General features: G+C 39.3%; 1 protein-coding gene across 1 annotated transcript in view; it reads left to right on the top strand.

Moving 5' to 3' along the window:
* LOC109388741 (mitogen-activated protein kinase kinase kinase MLT-like) overlaps positions 1-1,270 on the top strand; it is a 127,320-nt gene extending 126,050 nt beyond the window's left edge. The window contains exon 12 of the mRNA XM_019653724.1: positions 834-1,270. Within this exon, the coding sequence (XP_019509269.1) occupies positions 834-1,229 (396 nt within the window). The 3' untranslated portion in view covers positions 1,230-1,270. The remainder of the gene's footprint in view (positions 1-833) is intronic.
* The last annotated feature ends 11,117 nt before the right edge of the window (positions 1,271-12,387 follow it).

The following is a 12,387-nucleotide window of genomic DNA, read 5'->3' as shown; positions in this document are numbered from 1 at the left end:
AAAAAAAAAAAAAAAAAAAAAAAAAAAAAAAAAAAAAATAGTTGTCTGTATCCACTGAGAGAAGAATTCGAGGAAAAAAGTTTTGCTAAAAGAAGGAAACTTATACAATAGAGAAAAGAGAAAAAAGTAACAACCTAAATTAATAGTAATTACCTTTCTCCCAATTTTCATGTATTTATGTACTTATTTATAACTTAAATGTTAGAGACAGAATCTAGAATTTGTTCACAAGTGAATTATTTCATAAATTGAGTAACTAGGATTATATTTGGCTGTAATAAGTAATAAATAGAAACAAGTAAATTTGTAGACTCATTTTTAATTCATAGTTGGATACTACTCTAGCTAAAAGGGTAACTAATGACCCAAGTTTCCCTAGACATGTATTGACTGCTAATCTGTTTGCATGCTTTCTCTAAGCTTTTTTTCTTTTGATTTTTGATATTTCATCCCTACTTAATTTCTGTTTTAATACAATAACTAATGTTTCTGTGTGAAAGTGAAATTGGGAAAAATTACGAGAAATCCTAAAAGCTATTTTGTTTTAAGCAAAATGAGGACTTAAAACTTGCAACTTCCTTCCCATTTGAAATTTGGCTTGCTACAGTGCTTTGCAGACTTTCAGTTGTGATTTATTCTGTCATTTATAAATGATGGCATCCCTGGAACCAAACCTGCTATTCAGTAAACTCTCACATAATTCCCTACATTCACTTACTTCACGAATCATTTACCTTCCGTGCAGTGCCCACTAATTTTGTGGTATCTGTTTCCTTTATTTAAATTGGTCCTAATTTCTCTTTTTACTTCTGTCCTTTCTTCCCTTGTGATAGCTTCTCTTGCCTCTTGCTGCAAGAATGTCTGAGGAGTCTTACTTTGAATCTAAGACAGAGGAGTCAAACAGTGCAGAGATGTCATGTCAGATCACAGCAACAAGTAACGGGGAGGGCCATGGCATGAACCCAAGTCTGCAGGCCATGATGCTGATGGGCTTTGGGGATATCTTCTCAATGAACAAAGCAGGAGCTGTGCTGCATTCTGGAATGCAGATAAACATGCAAGCCAAGCAGAATTCTTCCAAAACCACATCTAAAAGAAAGGGGAAGAAGGTCAACATGGCCCTGGGGTTCAGTGATTTTGACTTGTCAGAAGGTGATGATGATGATGATGATGATGATGATGATGACGGTGATGAGGAGGATAATGACATGGATAATAATAGTGAATGAAAGCAGAAAGTAAAGCGATAACATTGAAGATGTTCAAAAAAAAAGAAATTTGTTATCTCAGTCTGTACAAAAACCAGTAAGGAGGTAGAAAACCAGGTATTGCATTTGTAGGCCAATTACATTTATGTGACCATCACTTCTTTATCAATTTTACTTTTGATTTGTTTTTGCTTACAGAAGAATGGGGGGGAAATTAAGCCAAAAAAGGTATATTTAATGAATCAGCAAATGTGGTGCCTGATTATAGAAATTTGTGATTTCATATACAATATAGTATTTTTTAACTAATGGTATTCTGGCCTTTTTAATGAATGCTTTATAGTTTGTATTCGATTTGATTTGATTTCATTTATTCAGTTGCTTAAAAAAACTTGCATTTTGAACAAGCACTCTTAACTCCTAATTCTTCTTTGACACTTGATTTTCTTATAACATACTACATTTTTTTTTCTTATGGAAAATACACTGCACTTGTCAGAAATAATTGATAGTGACTACAAAATCTAACCGTAAAAAAACTTAGATGAAAGAAGGTTCTAACAAATACTTCTTCAGAAATACCTAAATGCCAAGAATTTTCAATACTAACAGCACAGCTATTCAAAGTAAGACCTGAGAGATGTTCTCAATAGTACATTTGAAGGAGAAATACACTAATTTGAAAACAGCAGTCGCAGGCTTTCATACCAGTTCTAGCCCTGGAAGCTTCTTAACAACACACCATCACCTAAGGTTTAGCTTATATTTTATACAGAGAGGAAGATATGGTCTTAAAGGGATATTTCCAGGCAGCATAAGTGTTGATATAAACCTGATGTGCACTTTCAGTAAGGGTTTATTTTCCAAAGGGGCCTGATAATACTGGATTCTAAATATATGTATAGATTTTTTTAAAGAAGGAACTAAGTGTTACAAAAGGAACGCCAAAGATAAGTTTTCTTTACTCAGGCAAAAGTGCAAACCGAAGGGTCCTTTTTATATCAAATCTAGCCTTCCAGAGTTGTCTTTTTCGAACCCTGACTCAGCAATGCTCATGTTAAAGTCGTTGCAGGTACTGCTTTAAAAACCTGGCTAGCCAGAGAGATTCTCAAAATGTTATCACGTATTTGTTAAACCTTGTTTAAACTATAAAACACTGTTAAAAAAAAAAAACTACAGAGGCTTTGTAGTTATATAAAAAGAAAGGCAAAAGAACGGAGAGTTTTTTCCCAGCCCAAATTAGAAAGCAGTAACATCAAATAGTCCCATTAGACTATTACACCAGAGTACTTTTGGTGATTCTTTTTTATGAAAGATTTAAGAAAGGATATCATCATAGATATTATCTAACATTATTTCCAACTATTATTTGCTCACAAAAAGCCTCTTGGATTTTGAAGCATGACACACTTCTCATCCCCATTAAGAGCTGAAAAATGCCACAAAATGATCAGTACACTGTGCCAGCTTTATTTGGAGAAAAATCACTAATAAAATGTTCTGGGTGTGAGATGTAGAACAGCTATATCACTATATAAGTAGTGATAGAAGGATCTGGAGTCAGATCATGATATAAAACCCTGGATCTGCTTGCTGTACAACCTTGGGCAAATGATTTGACCTCTGAGTATCTTCTTGCTCATCTTGAACATGGGAATGATAATAGTACCTACTTCAAAGGATTGTTGTGCGGATTAAACGAACAACACATGTAAAACACTTTTGCACCAGGCCCAAGGTAAATGGTCAGTTAATGTTCGCTACTATAATTATGAGGGTGAACAGGCACTGAAAAATAAGTGGTTTCAGTAACCTGGAAAACTAAACTATCAATTTCAAGTGATATTTGCTGAGTAGTATGAGAGGAAATTAAAAGTGGATTGCTTTCAGGAAAATCAAGAGTATATGCATAGAATGTGAAGTATACAGATTTATTCTGTTGCTCTTTAAAGACTGCACACTCTGCTACCACCCACAGACTAAACACAGAAATAGTAGGTAAGATTTTCACCTAGAGAATGGGTTCCCCGCATACCGATATGGGTCTTACGGCTGTACAAACATAGATTCATATACATGCACACCACAATAGAGTGCTGGTGACAAATAGGCACACACGTATAAATGAGCATCCTGTCTGTGATCAGACAGAGAAGCACTCCTTGACTCAAGCCAAACCACTCAAGCAGAAAATCTTGGAGTGGAGCAGAAGAGACAGTTTTCAATTCTTGACTTCCCACCATGCCCTGGGGCACTATGGCTTAGCAATGTGAAGGAGAGAGTCAAAGAGGGCAGTTTGGAAGCCTCTTGCACATTTTACCAGACAAAGATAAAGTGATTTTTTCCACAAATATTCATTGAGTCCCTTCTCTGTGCCAGGTATTATTCTAGGGAACAGCTAGACAAAAATCTTTGCACTTGTGGAGCTTACATGCTAGAGAGCAGAGATCAACCATAAACAAAACCAATGTATCATATAGTAAGTAAACATTTGATAAGTGCATGCTCAGAGATGAAGCGGGGAAGGTGGATAAGGCACATGGGGAGTTTTGCCGTTTTTAAAGTGAGTCAGGAAAGGCTTCACTGTTAAGGGGAACCGTGGGCCATTTTTGGGATCTGTGCACTTTTATGTAAGAATGTAAAACTTGCCTGTCATTTAAGAATATCAGCAGTAAATTTAAGACATATGACTGAATGAAACTGACATTTTTCTTTACATATAAATCTATTATGATTATACATAAAGCTTTGCTGCATTAATAAAAATAGCCAACTAGGGCCAAATGAGAAAAGTAATAGGACTGTACCCAGACCTAGACCTACCATTAATTAGGTAATATTTCTCTAATCTTTCCATTGCTGCCATTTCCTCACCAATATTCCAGAGATGGTCGCTATATAGCTCAATGCTTTACCATCTAGAAATTGCAAGGATTTAAGATACAGAAGATTGATAACCTCAGTGATAAGCTTGAAATTGTTTCCACCTAGAATTAGGCTATGGTTAGTTACCATATGGCACTGGCTAATTCACCTTCTGTTCCAAATCAGTATCTTTCTAGTGTTTTGAACATCCCTAAAATATGAATTATATGAGTAGAATTTTGAAGTGGTCTCACTCTGTGAAGATTAGAAGACTTTAAACTCTAATAGTTTTATTAATTTTAAAAAGAAACGGTTATTAAGTATATGCAGAAAATCTGATACTGATGTTAATTATGCATCTTCTAATTCACTTTTCAGATCAGTTTTTTTTTTATTAGTTTCAGGTATACAAAACAATGCAATAGTTATACATTTCACCCCTCACAAAGTGATAACCCCTCCCCCATTCTATTGCCCCTCTGATGTCGTATATATCTATTACAATTCTACTAACTCTATTCCCTATACTATACTCCATATCCTGTGACTATATGTATATTAAATTATAGTTGACATACAATATTATTCAGCCTCAGCTTCAGGTGTACAGCACAGTGGTCAAGATTCTACACCATACATGAAGTGGTATCCCTAACAAGACATGTGCCCATCTGATACCCTACAAAATATTTACAGCATTATTAATTGTATTACCCGAACTGTCTTTCATATCCCTGTGGCAATACTGTAGTTACCTATTTATGCTGTCTAATCCCTTCCTCTTCTCCCTCATCCGCCCCGCCCCCATCTAGCAACCATCAGTTTTTCCTCTATATCAGATCAGTTTTCGAAATGGCAAATTGTTGGTACTGAATTTGTTTCCAATTATTTGACTTACAAAAATGTACATTTACCAAGAGAAGAGTTAAAGAAACAGAGAAATTTGAAGATTCAAAATGAGAATTGAAACTCTAAATTGTAGTAATAATTGTCAGAGACATAAAACTGAAAATATAATTACTCTTTCATCTTTTTTCCCTCACTCATAAAGTTGACCATGTACTATTTGATGGCACCCTACTGTGGTTCTCAACCGGAGTAGCGCTGTTACCTAATGGTGTTTGGGGATGCTGGGGTATATTTGGGTTGTCATGCTGACTGATGGTATATTTAATGCCCAGTGCCAAAAATGGTAACATCCCGCATGGCAGGGATAGCAGCACCCAATAAAGAATTCCATCCAAAACACCCATCACATTGTTTCTTCCACCACTGAGAAACTTGCTAAACCTGGCAGTCTTAGAGTTCCACATCTAATTTTCATTCCCCAAACAAAATTACCCAAGTCAAAAAGTACATTTTCAGAATTAAAACTACTACACAATCTGAAATTTGTCAGTTTGTGGCAGTTATCTTACATCCCTACTTGTGGAAGTGGTTTCTTTCCCCGTAAGAATGCTGGGGGAAACTCTATGAAGCAGCTCAATTTACTCTCCTGATGCCACAATAAATAAAAAAGAAAAACATCATTCAGGTAGCTACAATTCTGTGAAGTAGCCAGGTTAATTTAAAAGGGCACTTTTCCTAACAATCTTTGTTGTTTTTTTTTTTTTAGCAAAATCACAATTTTATATTTTACATAAATAACCAGTGGGAAGAGGTTGGAGGCACGGAGCACACTTGTTTTTGATGCTCTGGAGCTGGTGCGGACCAGTTTTGAGCCATTGATTTTTAACATGCAGCAGATTTGTTAGACTTTAACACCAGCTGAGGAATTCAAACTTGATCCCCATTAAAATCAAGGAATTGTGGGTGGGGGATGGTTTGGGAGCGATCCAAAACGACTTCTGTAGCACTATGATGTACATAAATTTATCTTCAGAGTTTTCATTGGAGTGGTAAGAAATTCATGAAAGATCATTTTAAAACGTACTCTGAGTTAAATATTGATACTTTTTAAAAATTTTTGGATATACTAGACTTGTTGCAGCCTTTTGAAATCAGCCGTCTCACCATACCACATATATAATAGCGCATAATTTTTCTATAATCAGGTACCTTTTGCTGCTTTTGAGGAAGACTGTTTTCCTGCTTAGAGTTTAGGCATTGCCAGAGAGAAGAATCTGTTCTCTTCTTCTGACTGTAGCATAGCCCGGCAGCTCTACATGCAGCATTTCTCTGATGAAAAATTAGTGTCTACCAGGAACTCCGGAGGGCTAGCTCGCTATGTCTCCTCGGATTCCAACTTAGTTTGCACTCGGTTTCCTGTGAGGAGCTTGCTGGCATGTGATTATTTACTTCAAGCTAGAGTTTCAAGCGCCTACATTAATTATTTTATATCGTGTGCAGAATAATACCCTTTAATGTCAGATACAGTACACTGCACATACTGCTTTTGCACTGTTTTAACATTTTTGTACTAAATAATAGAAAATATTTTTATTCTTGGAGTGTGAGCTTGGAATAGATGGCATTATCACTTTACTGTGGGGGTTTTTTTTGACAAAATTTTTTTTCTCAATTATCCTATTGCAATGTTATTCTGAGCAAGTCCTATGCCCAAATCTTGTATAATGTTTGTATGGAAGATTAAATTTTACTCTTGCGTGGTAAGACTACTCAGTTATTGCCTTCATCGTTGGAATTTGATATTCCGGCACAAAGTCCGCAATGTATTCAGAAACCCAAGTTGGTGTCATACATTTCATTTTGATGTGAACTTTTCTTTGCTTTCCTTTGTTTTAAGACTCCATTTTACAATAAACGTTTTGACAGTAAATCCCTTTGTTATGTGTTACTGTGCGTATCACATCTTTGTTAGATTTGATTCCCAACATTCTTTGAAGGAATCATTGTCACACGCATGCACGTGAGTGTGAGCTTTTCTCTCCTGAAATCAGTTGGAGTGTAAATAATGAATTTGTAAAGTGACAGGGCAGTCATGAGGTGGATTTTTTTTTTTTATCCCCAGAGAGAGACAGAAAGGCTTAGAACTCACCTTACAGCAGACACATTGATATGTTAACAAGGTACAGAAAACATAAAGGAAACGGTAAGCCACTGTGTGGCTGGAGGGCATTAACTCTTATCTCCTGTCCTGCCAAATTCAAACCGAGTTAAAGCAGTGCCTGCCTCTCACTGATCTTTGCAAGCATCATGCAAGAGTCCTGCTGGCGCAAGCATCACACTGAACCCAGTGCCTTCCCCTTGGCATCGTCTTGATGAGCCATCCTCAGAGCACAAGAGTTCTCCTTGCCTTTGGACATTAAGACCAAAGATATGGTTTTGACTAGTTTCATTTGCAGCCTTTATTCTATTCAAGAAATACTTACTTTTTTAAAGATTTTATTGGGGAATTGGGGGAGGGGAACAATGTTGGGGAATTGGGGAGGGGGACCAGCCAAGTTGTTCTTCAATCTTCGTTGTGGAGGACGCCAGTCACCATCTGGCTTCCCGTTGGCAGCTCGTGGCCTCTAAACTCAAGGTGCTGTGTCCAGTCTTAGTTGCAGGTGGGCATAGCCACTATCCCATGCGGGAGCCGAACCAGCTGCCTTGTTGTTAAGAGTGCACACTCTATCCACTGAGCCATCCAGGCAGCAGCTCAGCTCAAAGTGCCGAGTTCAGTCTTAGTTGCATGTGGGAATAGCCCACCATCGAGCAGGCAATCTTGTTGTTACACCAGCTGAGCCATCCTGCCACCTGTTGGCAGCTCAGCGACAGCTCAGCTCAAGTGCAGCATCACTGGCCCATGTGGGAATCGAACCGGCGGCCCCGTTGCTCAGAGCCCGTGCTCTTAAGCCAACTCTTAACCAGCTGAGCCACTCAGCCAGCCCAAGAAATACTTATCAGTTTTGTTTAGCACAACATTTGGGAATGGTGTAAGAATCAAAACACTGCACATCCCTCTCCTCCCTATAAAAGTCAGCCCTGATGCAGGGAAATATTGGGTTGTCGGAAAAGTCATGATGTATTTTTTCCATGCTTTTCATTGCAAAAATGCATCATGACTTTTCCGACAACTCAATATTTCTGTAACTTAGTCTGTTGTTTCTTGATCTAATAAAAAAACTGCCTTACTTCACATTTGTTTCCATGATAGGAAAAGGAAATGACATGTTTCTGCAGCTGTATCCAGCTGCCCTGTGAAGAAGTAAAACTCATCATGTATTTTCTTTGATTGAGTTCAGTGTTAGACCCTATTCCTCACATCTCTTTCCATTCTGCATTATTAAAGCAGGTGAATGCATGTGACCATAATTTCTACAAATATCAGGTATTTTGGAGGAGGGAAGGGGCAGTTTCGAAGACATCGGAGTACGTGGGATAACAGGACGTAGAGAGTAATAGCCAGTTATGCCCTTGCAACTTACCTGTAATTCCCAAACTCTACAAGTTCATAGTCATTGTGTGGGTTTTTAAAAAATTATTCCTGGCCTCCCAGAGCCGGCCTCATTTCCCCTTGATCCTTGGACACACACAGGTGCATCTGGTGGTCCGGTAGGCAATGGAGCCATGCCCATCCTGCCTTCTCTCCCCGCCCCCACCACTGCCAGCGTTTGGCCTTCTTCTCGTCACCACAGTCACCACCCTCTCCTTGCCCTGCAGTGCCCAACTCAAGCCAGCATGCCTTCCTCTCCCCCATCTTAGGCTGTGAAACCCCCCGTTTTCCCTGCTATACCCATAGACTTCGAAATCTATATCACAGAATTTAACATATGTAGTGAATGCACCCTTCAATTTTATTCACTCAACAACTTGTTCAACAAAAATTTACCAGGTATTGTATGCCAGGCACTCTTCTGGGCACTGAGTAAGCCAAGATGAAGGTGGCCACGAACTCCTCCATGTGTAATTCACACCTCTTTCACCCCCATTTAAATTAAAAGCTCTTTGAAGGCAGGGGTGGGGGGCATGCTTCTCCTAGCAGGGTAAGTTTGAAATATCTACAGATCAAAAGGATTAACTCACCCACCCTCTGATTTTACACTAAGAGTAAAAGTAGCCAAATTCAGCCTTTCTTCAACTCACCTACAAAAAAATATTATTTGTAACAGAAGTCGAATGATACTTTGCCACATTATCTCATGAGCAATTCAACCATTTTGACAAGTTAATTAAAGCTAATGACTCTAGCAAACTAATTCAAGTCACAGAGGACACCGATTTTTTCAAATTAGGTATTTATTACCTAGTCAGTGGCCATGGGGCATACATTGAAGTGAGTAGCCCTTTGGCTCTGAAAGTAGTGCGGCCCTCTTGCAATGTCATCTTTCATGTTTGTGTACCTGACAGGGAGGGAGTTCAGTGTCATTTTAATTAGGGCAATTCTGAAACCTGGGTTTCTTAGAACAGCTGCCGTTTCACTTGTCCACCTTCATCTATGGGTCCTCCTATTTGGGTTTAAAAATGGAATGCAAGTGAGACATTGAATTAAACACTGGGAAATTCTCCAGTAAGAACAACCATGAGTCATCTGGTTACCAAATGGTTGCTTTGGAATTTTCATTAATAATCAAACGATCCTCATGTTGACTGAAAATTCCGAGGAAGGCTCTGGCATCTGAAAAATGTCAGAAATCCCTTGCCTACCAAGCCCTGTCCTGGGATGTAAAAAGACTCTTGGTATGCTAAGTACCAAGAGAGGAAAGTCTCAAGATACACAGAGTCCAGCTGCAGCGGCTGTTTCTGAAAGGTTGGTGCACATCACTGGCTTCTGTGGGCAAAATCTTTGAAGCACTGAGAAATTCCTCTTAAGGCCAGAAACTTGTTCTTCATTCAACCTCATCTGCAGGCGGAACCAAGCCAGAGCAGCAGCCGAGACCTAAAATAGCCAAACACTGGGATAAACCAAAACGACAATGATAATGTTACTTTCTTTTTATTTCATTCATATTTCCCATGCAGCTGCTGCCTTCCTTTGAGATTGGCTCATGGACCGAAGATGACGTGGTAAGCTGCTTCCACTAATGCCTCTTGTGACCTGGGCAGGTGTTTCATAAATTTTTCCCCAAGTTAAAAACACAGCTAGAGGGGATTGGACCTTAGGAAACTCTCACTCAAAGTTGAAAATTTTCATGTTTTGCTATTTTTAATGCAGTAAAGATTAAAATAAGGCCTCAAGACTAAAGCAAGTATATCTTCAACTCTTACAAGAGGATTCTACCTATTTGCTCTGAAAGATATTCAATAATATAATAATGAATACCAATGACAAAACTAAAGGGTTGATCCAGGATACCAAATATACCTGAAAAAAAAATATTAAAATTTCCTAAAATGCCAGGGATGGACTTGAACCACGGTGGAGAAAGATCTGGTAAAGGCAATGCTGGACTGCAGTTCTGCTGAACTGGGTTTCCTGCCCAGCGTAGGCCAATTAGAAAATGATAGGTTCATTTTGCTGTCTTGACTCTGACCTTCCCAAGGAAGACCAGACATGAGCTCAAGGACAGTCTCTGCAGGTAGAGCCAGACAAGCCCCATGCCTTTGAGAAGATGTGGACAGACTTATTTGAGTCCAAAGCAAGTCCTCCACCCTACACTGGGGAGAGACCCTGAGAAACCATCCTACTTAGTCTGTTGCATCTCCGATCTGTGTCCTTAGTGAAACACAGGTCTGAGAATTCTTGATCAAAGACCTCAGGGGCTTATGCATGTCCAGGTCTATTTTATATGCTCAAGGTATCATTAAATGAAAAAGAAAAAATAAGAAAAAGAAAAGCTGTGAAGCCAGCCTTAGCAGGCCCCACCCCAGGAAACGGACCGCGTGCCGCATGGTACAAACTCACTACTAGGAACCCTTAGGAAGGTCTGTTTACCTAACTCAACCTGGTTTCTGGGCCAAGGTATTTCCCTCCCTTCACCTCCTAGTGAAGTAAAACTTTCAACATTAGCTGACTTCTGGTTTCTGTGGCGCAAGGAAACTTGGCTCCCGTTGCCTCTACTTCATCCCATTCGCTGAGCCCCGGTGACTCTAAGGTTCCCGCTAGTCCAGCTTCACAGGGAAAGAAGACTTAGCATCTCTTTTATTCATACGCCTGGATAGCATCCCTTTACCCCAGCTGCACAATTGGCCCATCTCATTTGAGAAGAAATTTTTTTAAAGGCACTGATCTCTAACAGCTATTTTTAGTCTGCTTTGAGGTTGCATGGTCAAACCATTTACATAAAATTCCAGGGCCAAGTGCTCCCCAGAGAATTGGTGGGACTGGAGCTGGCCTCACTTCTATCTCCTTTCACCCGAGTAATGTGAGAAGCTACCAGGAAACATGTGCCAAGTGAAATTCAAGGACCGGGGTCACTGGGTCCAACCTCACTCTATACAGGAAGCTCCACGCTGTACCTTGTCTTGGGCCACAGAGCATCTTCATGACCAGGCCTAGAACAGAGGACATATTCCACCTATTTCTCTGCCCACTGCTGTGTAGCCCCCGTTACTCATACATTTGCTGGGTAAACCAGTGCCCCTTCAACAATCCAGGGACATAAATGGAAAAATCATTATAAGTAAGAACCTTCTTGAAAGGATTTTTAAATATTTCCCACATAAGGAAGAAAACCAACAGTCCCTCAAGTAAGACCCCCAAAGACAGGGATAGCTCCACTTGGAAAGCTAGAAGTTTTAAAATTATAACGAGAAAATCTTCTATTTTACCTTTGTGGTTGAGCCAAGAATTAAGGCTATTTTAATCTATTGAGAACTATGTGTTGTACTGTTAAATCTGCCCAGTGACCTTGTATGAATCTTCAAAACCATGTATGTCCTCTCTTTCACAGTATTCTTGGGTTCAGCAACTCGTCAGAAAAGGCAAGTAGAATAATTTACCTTCTTAATGGAGTTAACTTTGCTTTGGACATAATTTAGGCTAATTTTATTCTGCCTTCTAATCCCTTCCTTCAGGTGACTCTTCAGAAGAGATGTGTGTATATGCGACCTTGTTTAAGGAAAACAACATTACAGGAAAACGACTGCTGCTTCTGGAGGAAGAAGACTTGAAAGACATGGGCATTGTCTCCAAGGGGCATATCATTCATTTAAAGGTACCTCAGAAAGGGAGAACATTCAACCAACAAGTCTTTATTGAGCTCCTACTTTGTAGCAGATCACGCATTGTATTAGAGGCTGAGGACAGAAACATGGCTGCGCTGGTTGTTTAGTGCTGAAACACTTCCATACTTCCTGTTGATAGGTAGCTATGGCCCCCAGGGACCCCTACTAGCTCCTCATAATCCAACAGCAAAAGCGTTAATACCTGGCACAGAAGAAGTCGCCTAGGTACACCTGATATCACCCCCGGAAGTCTCTACCCTAGTGG

Source organism: Hipposideros armiger, unplaced genomic scaffold, assembly GCF_001890085.2.
Source record: "Hipposideros armiger isolate ML-2016 unplaced genomic scaffold, ASM189008v1 scaffold_205, whole genome shotgun sequence".
Taxonomy (NCBI): Eukaryota; Metazoa; Chordata; class Mammalia; order Chiroptera; family Hipposideridae; genus Hipposideros; species Hipposideros armiger.
The sequence above is the reverse complement of the archived record's forward strand: the minus strand, read 5'-3'. Positions and strand labels throughout refer to the sequence as shown.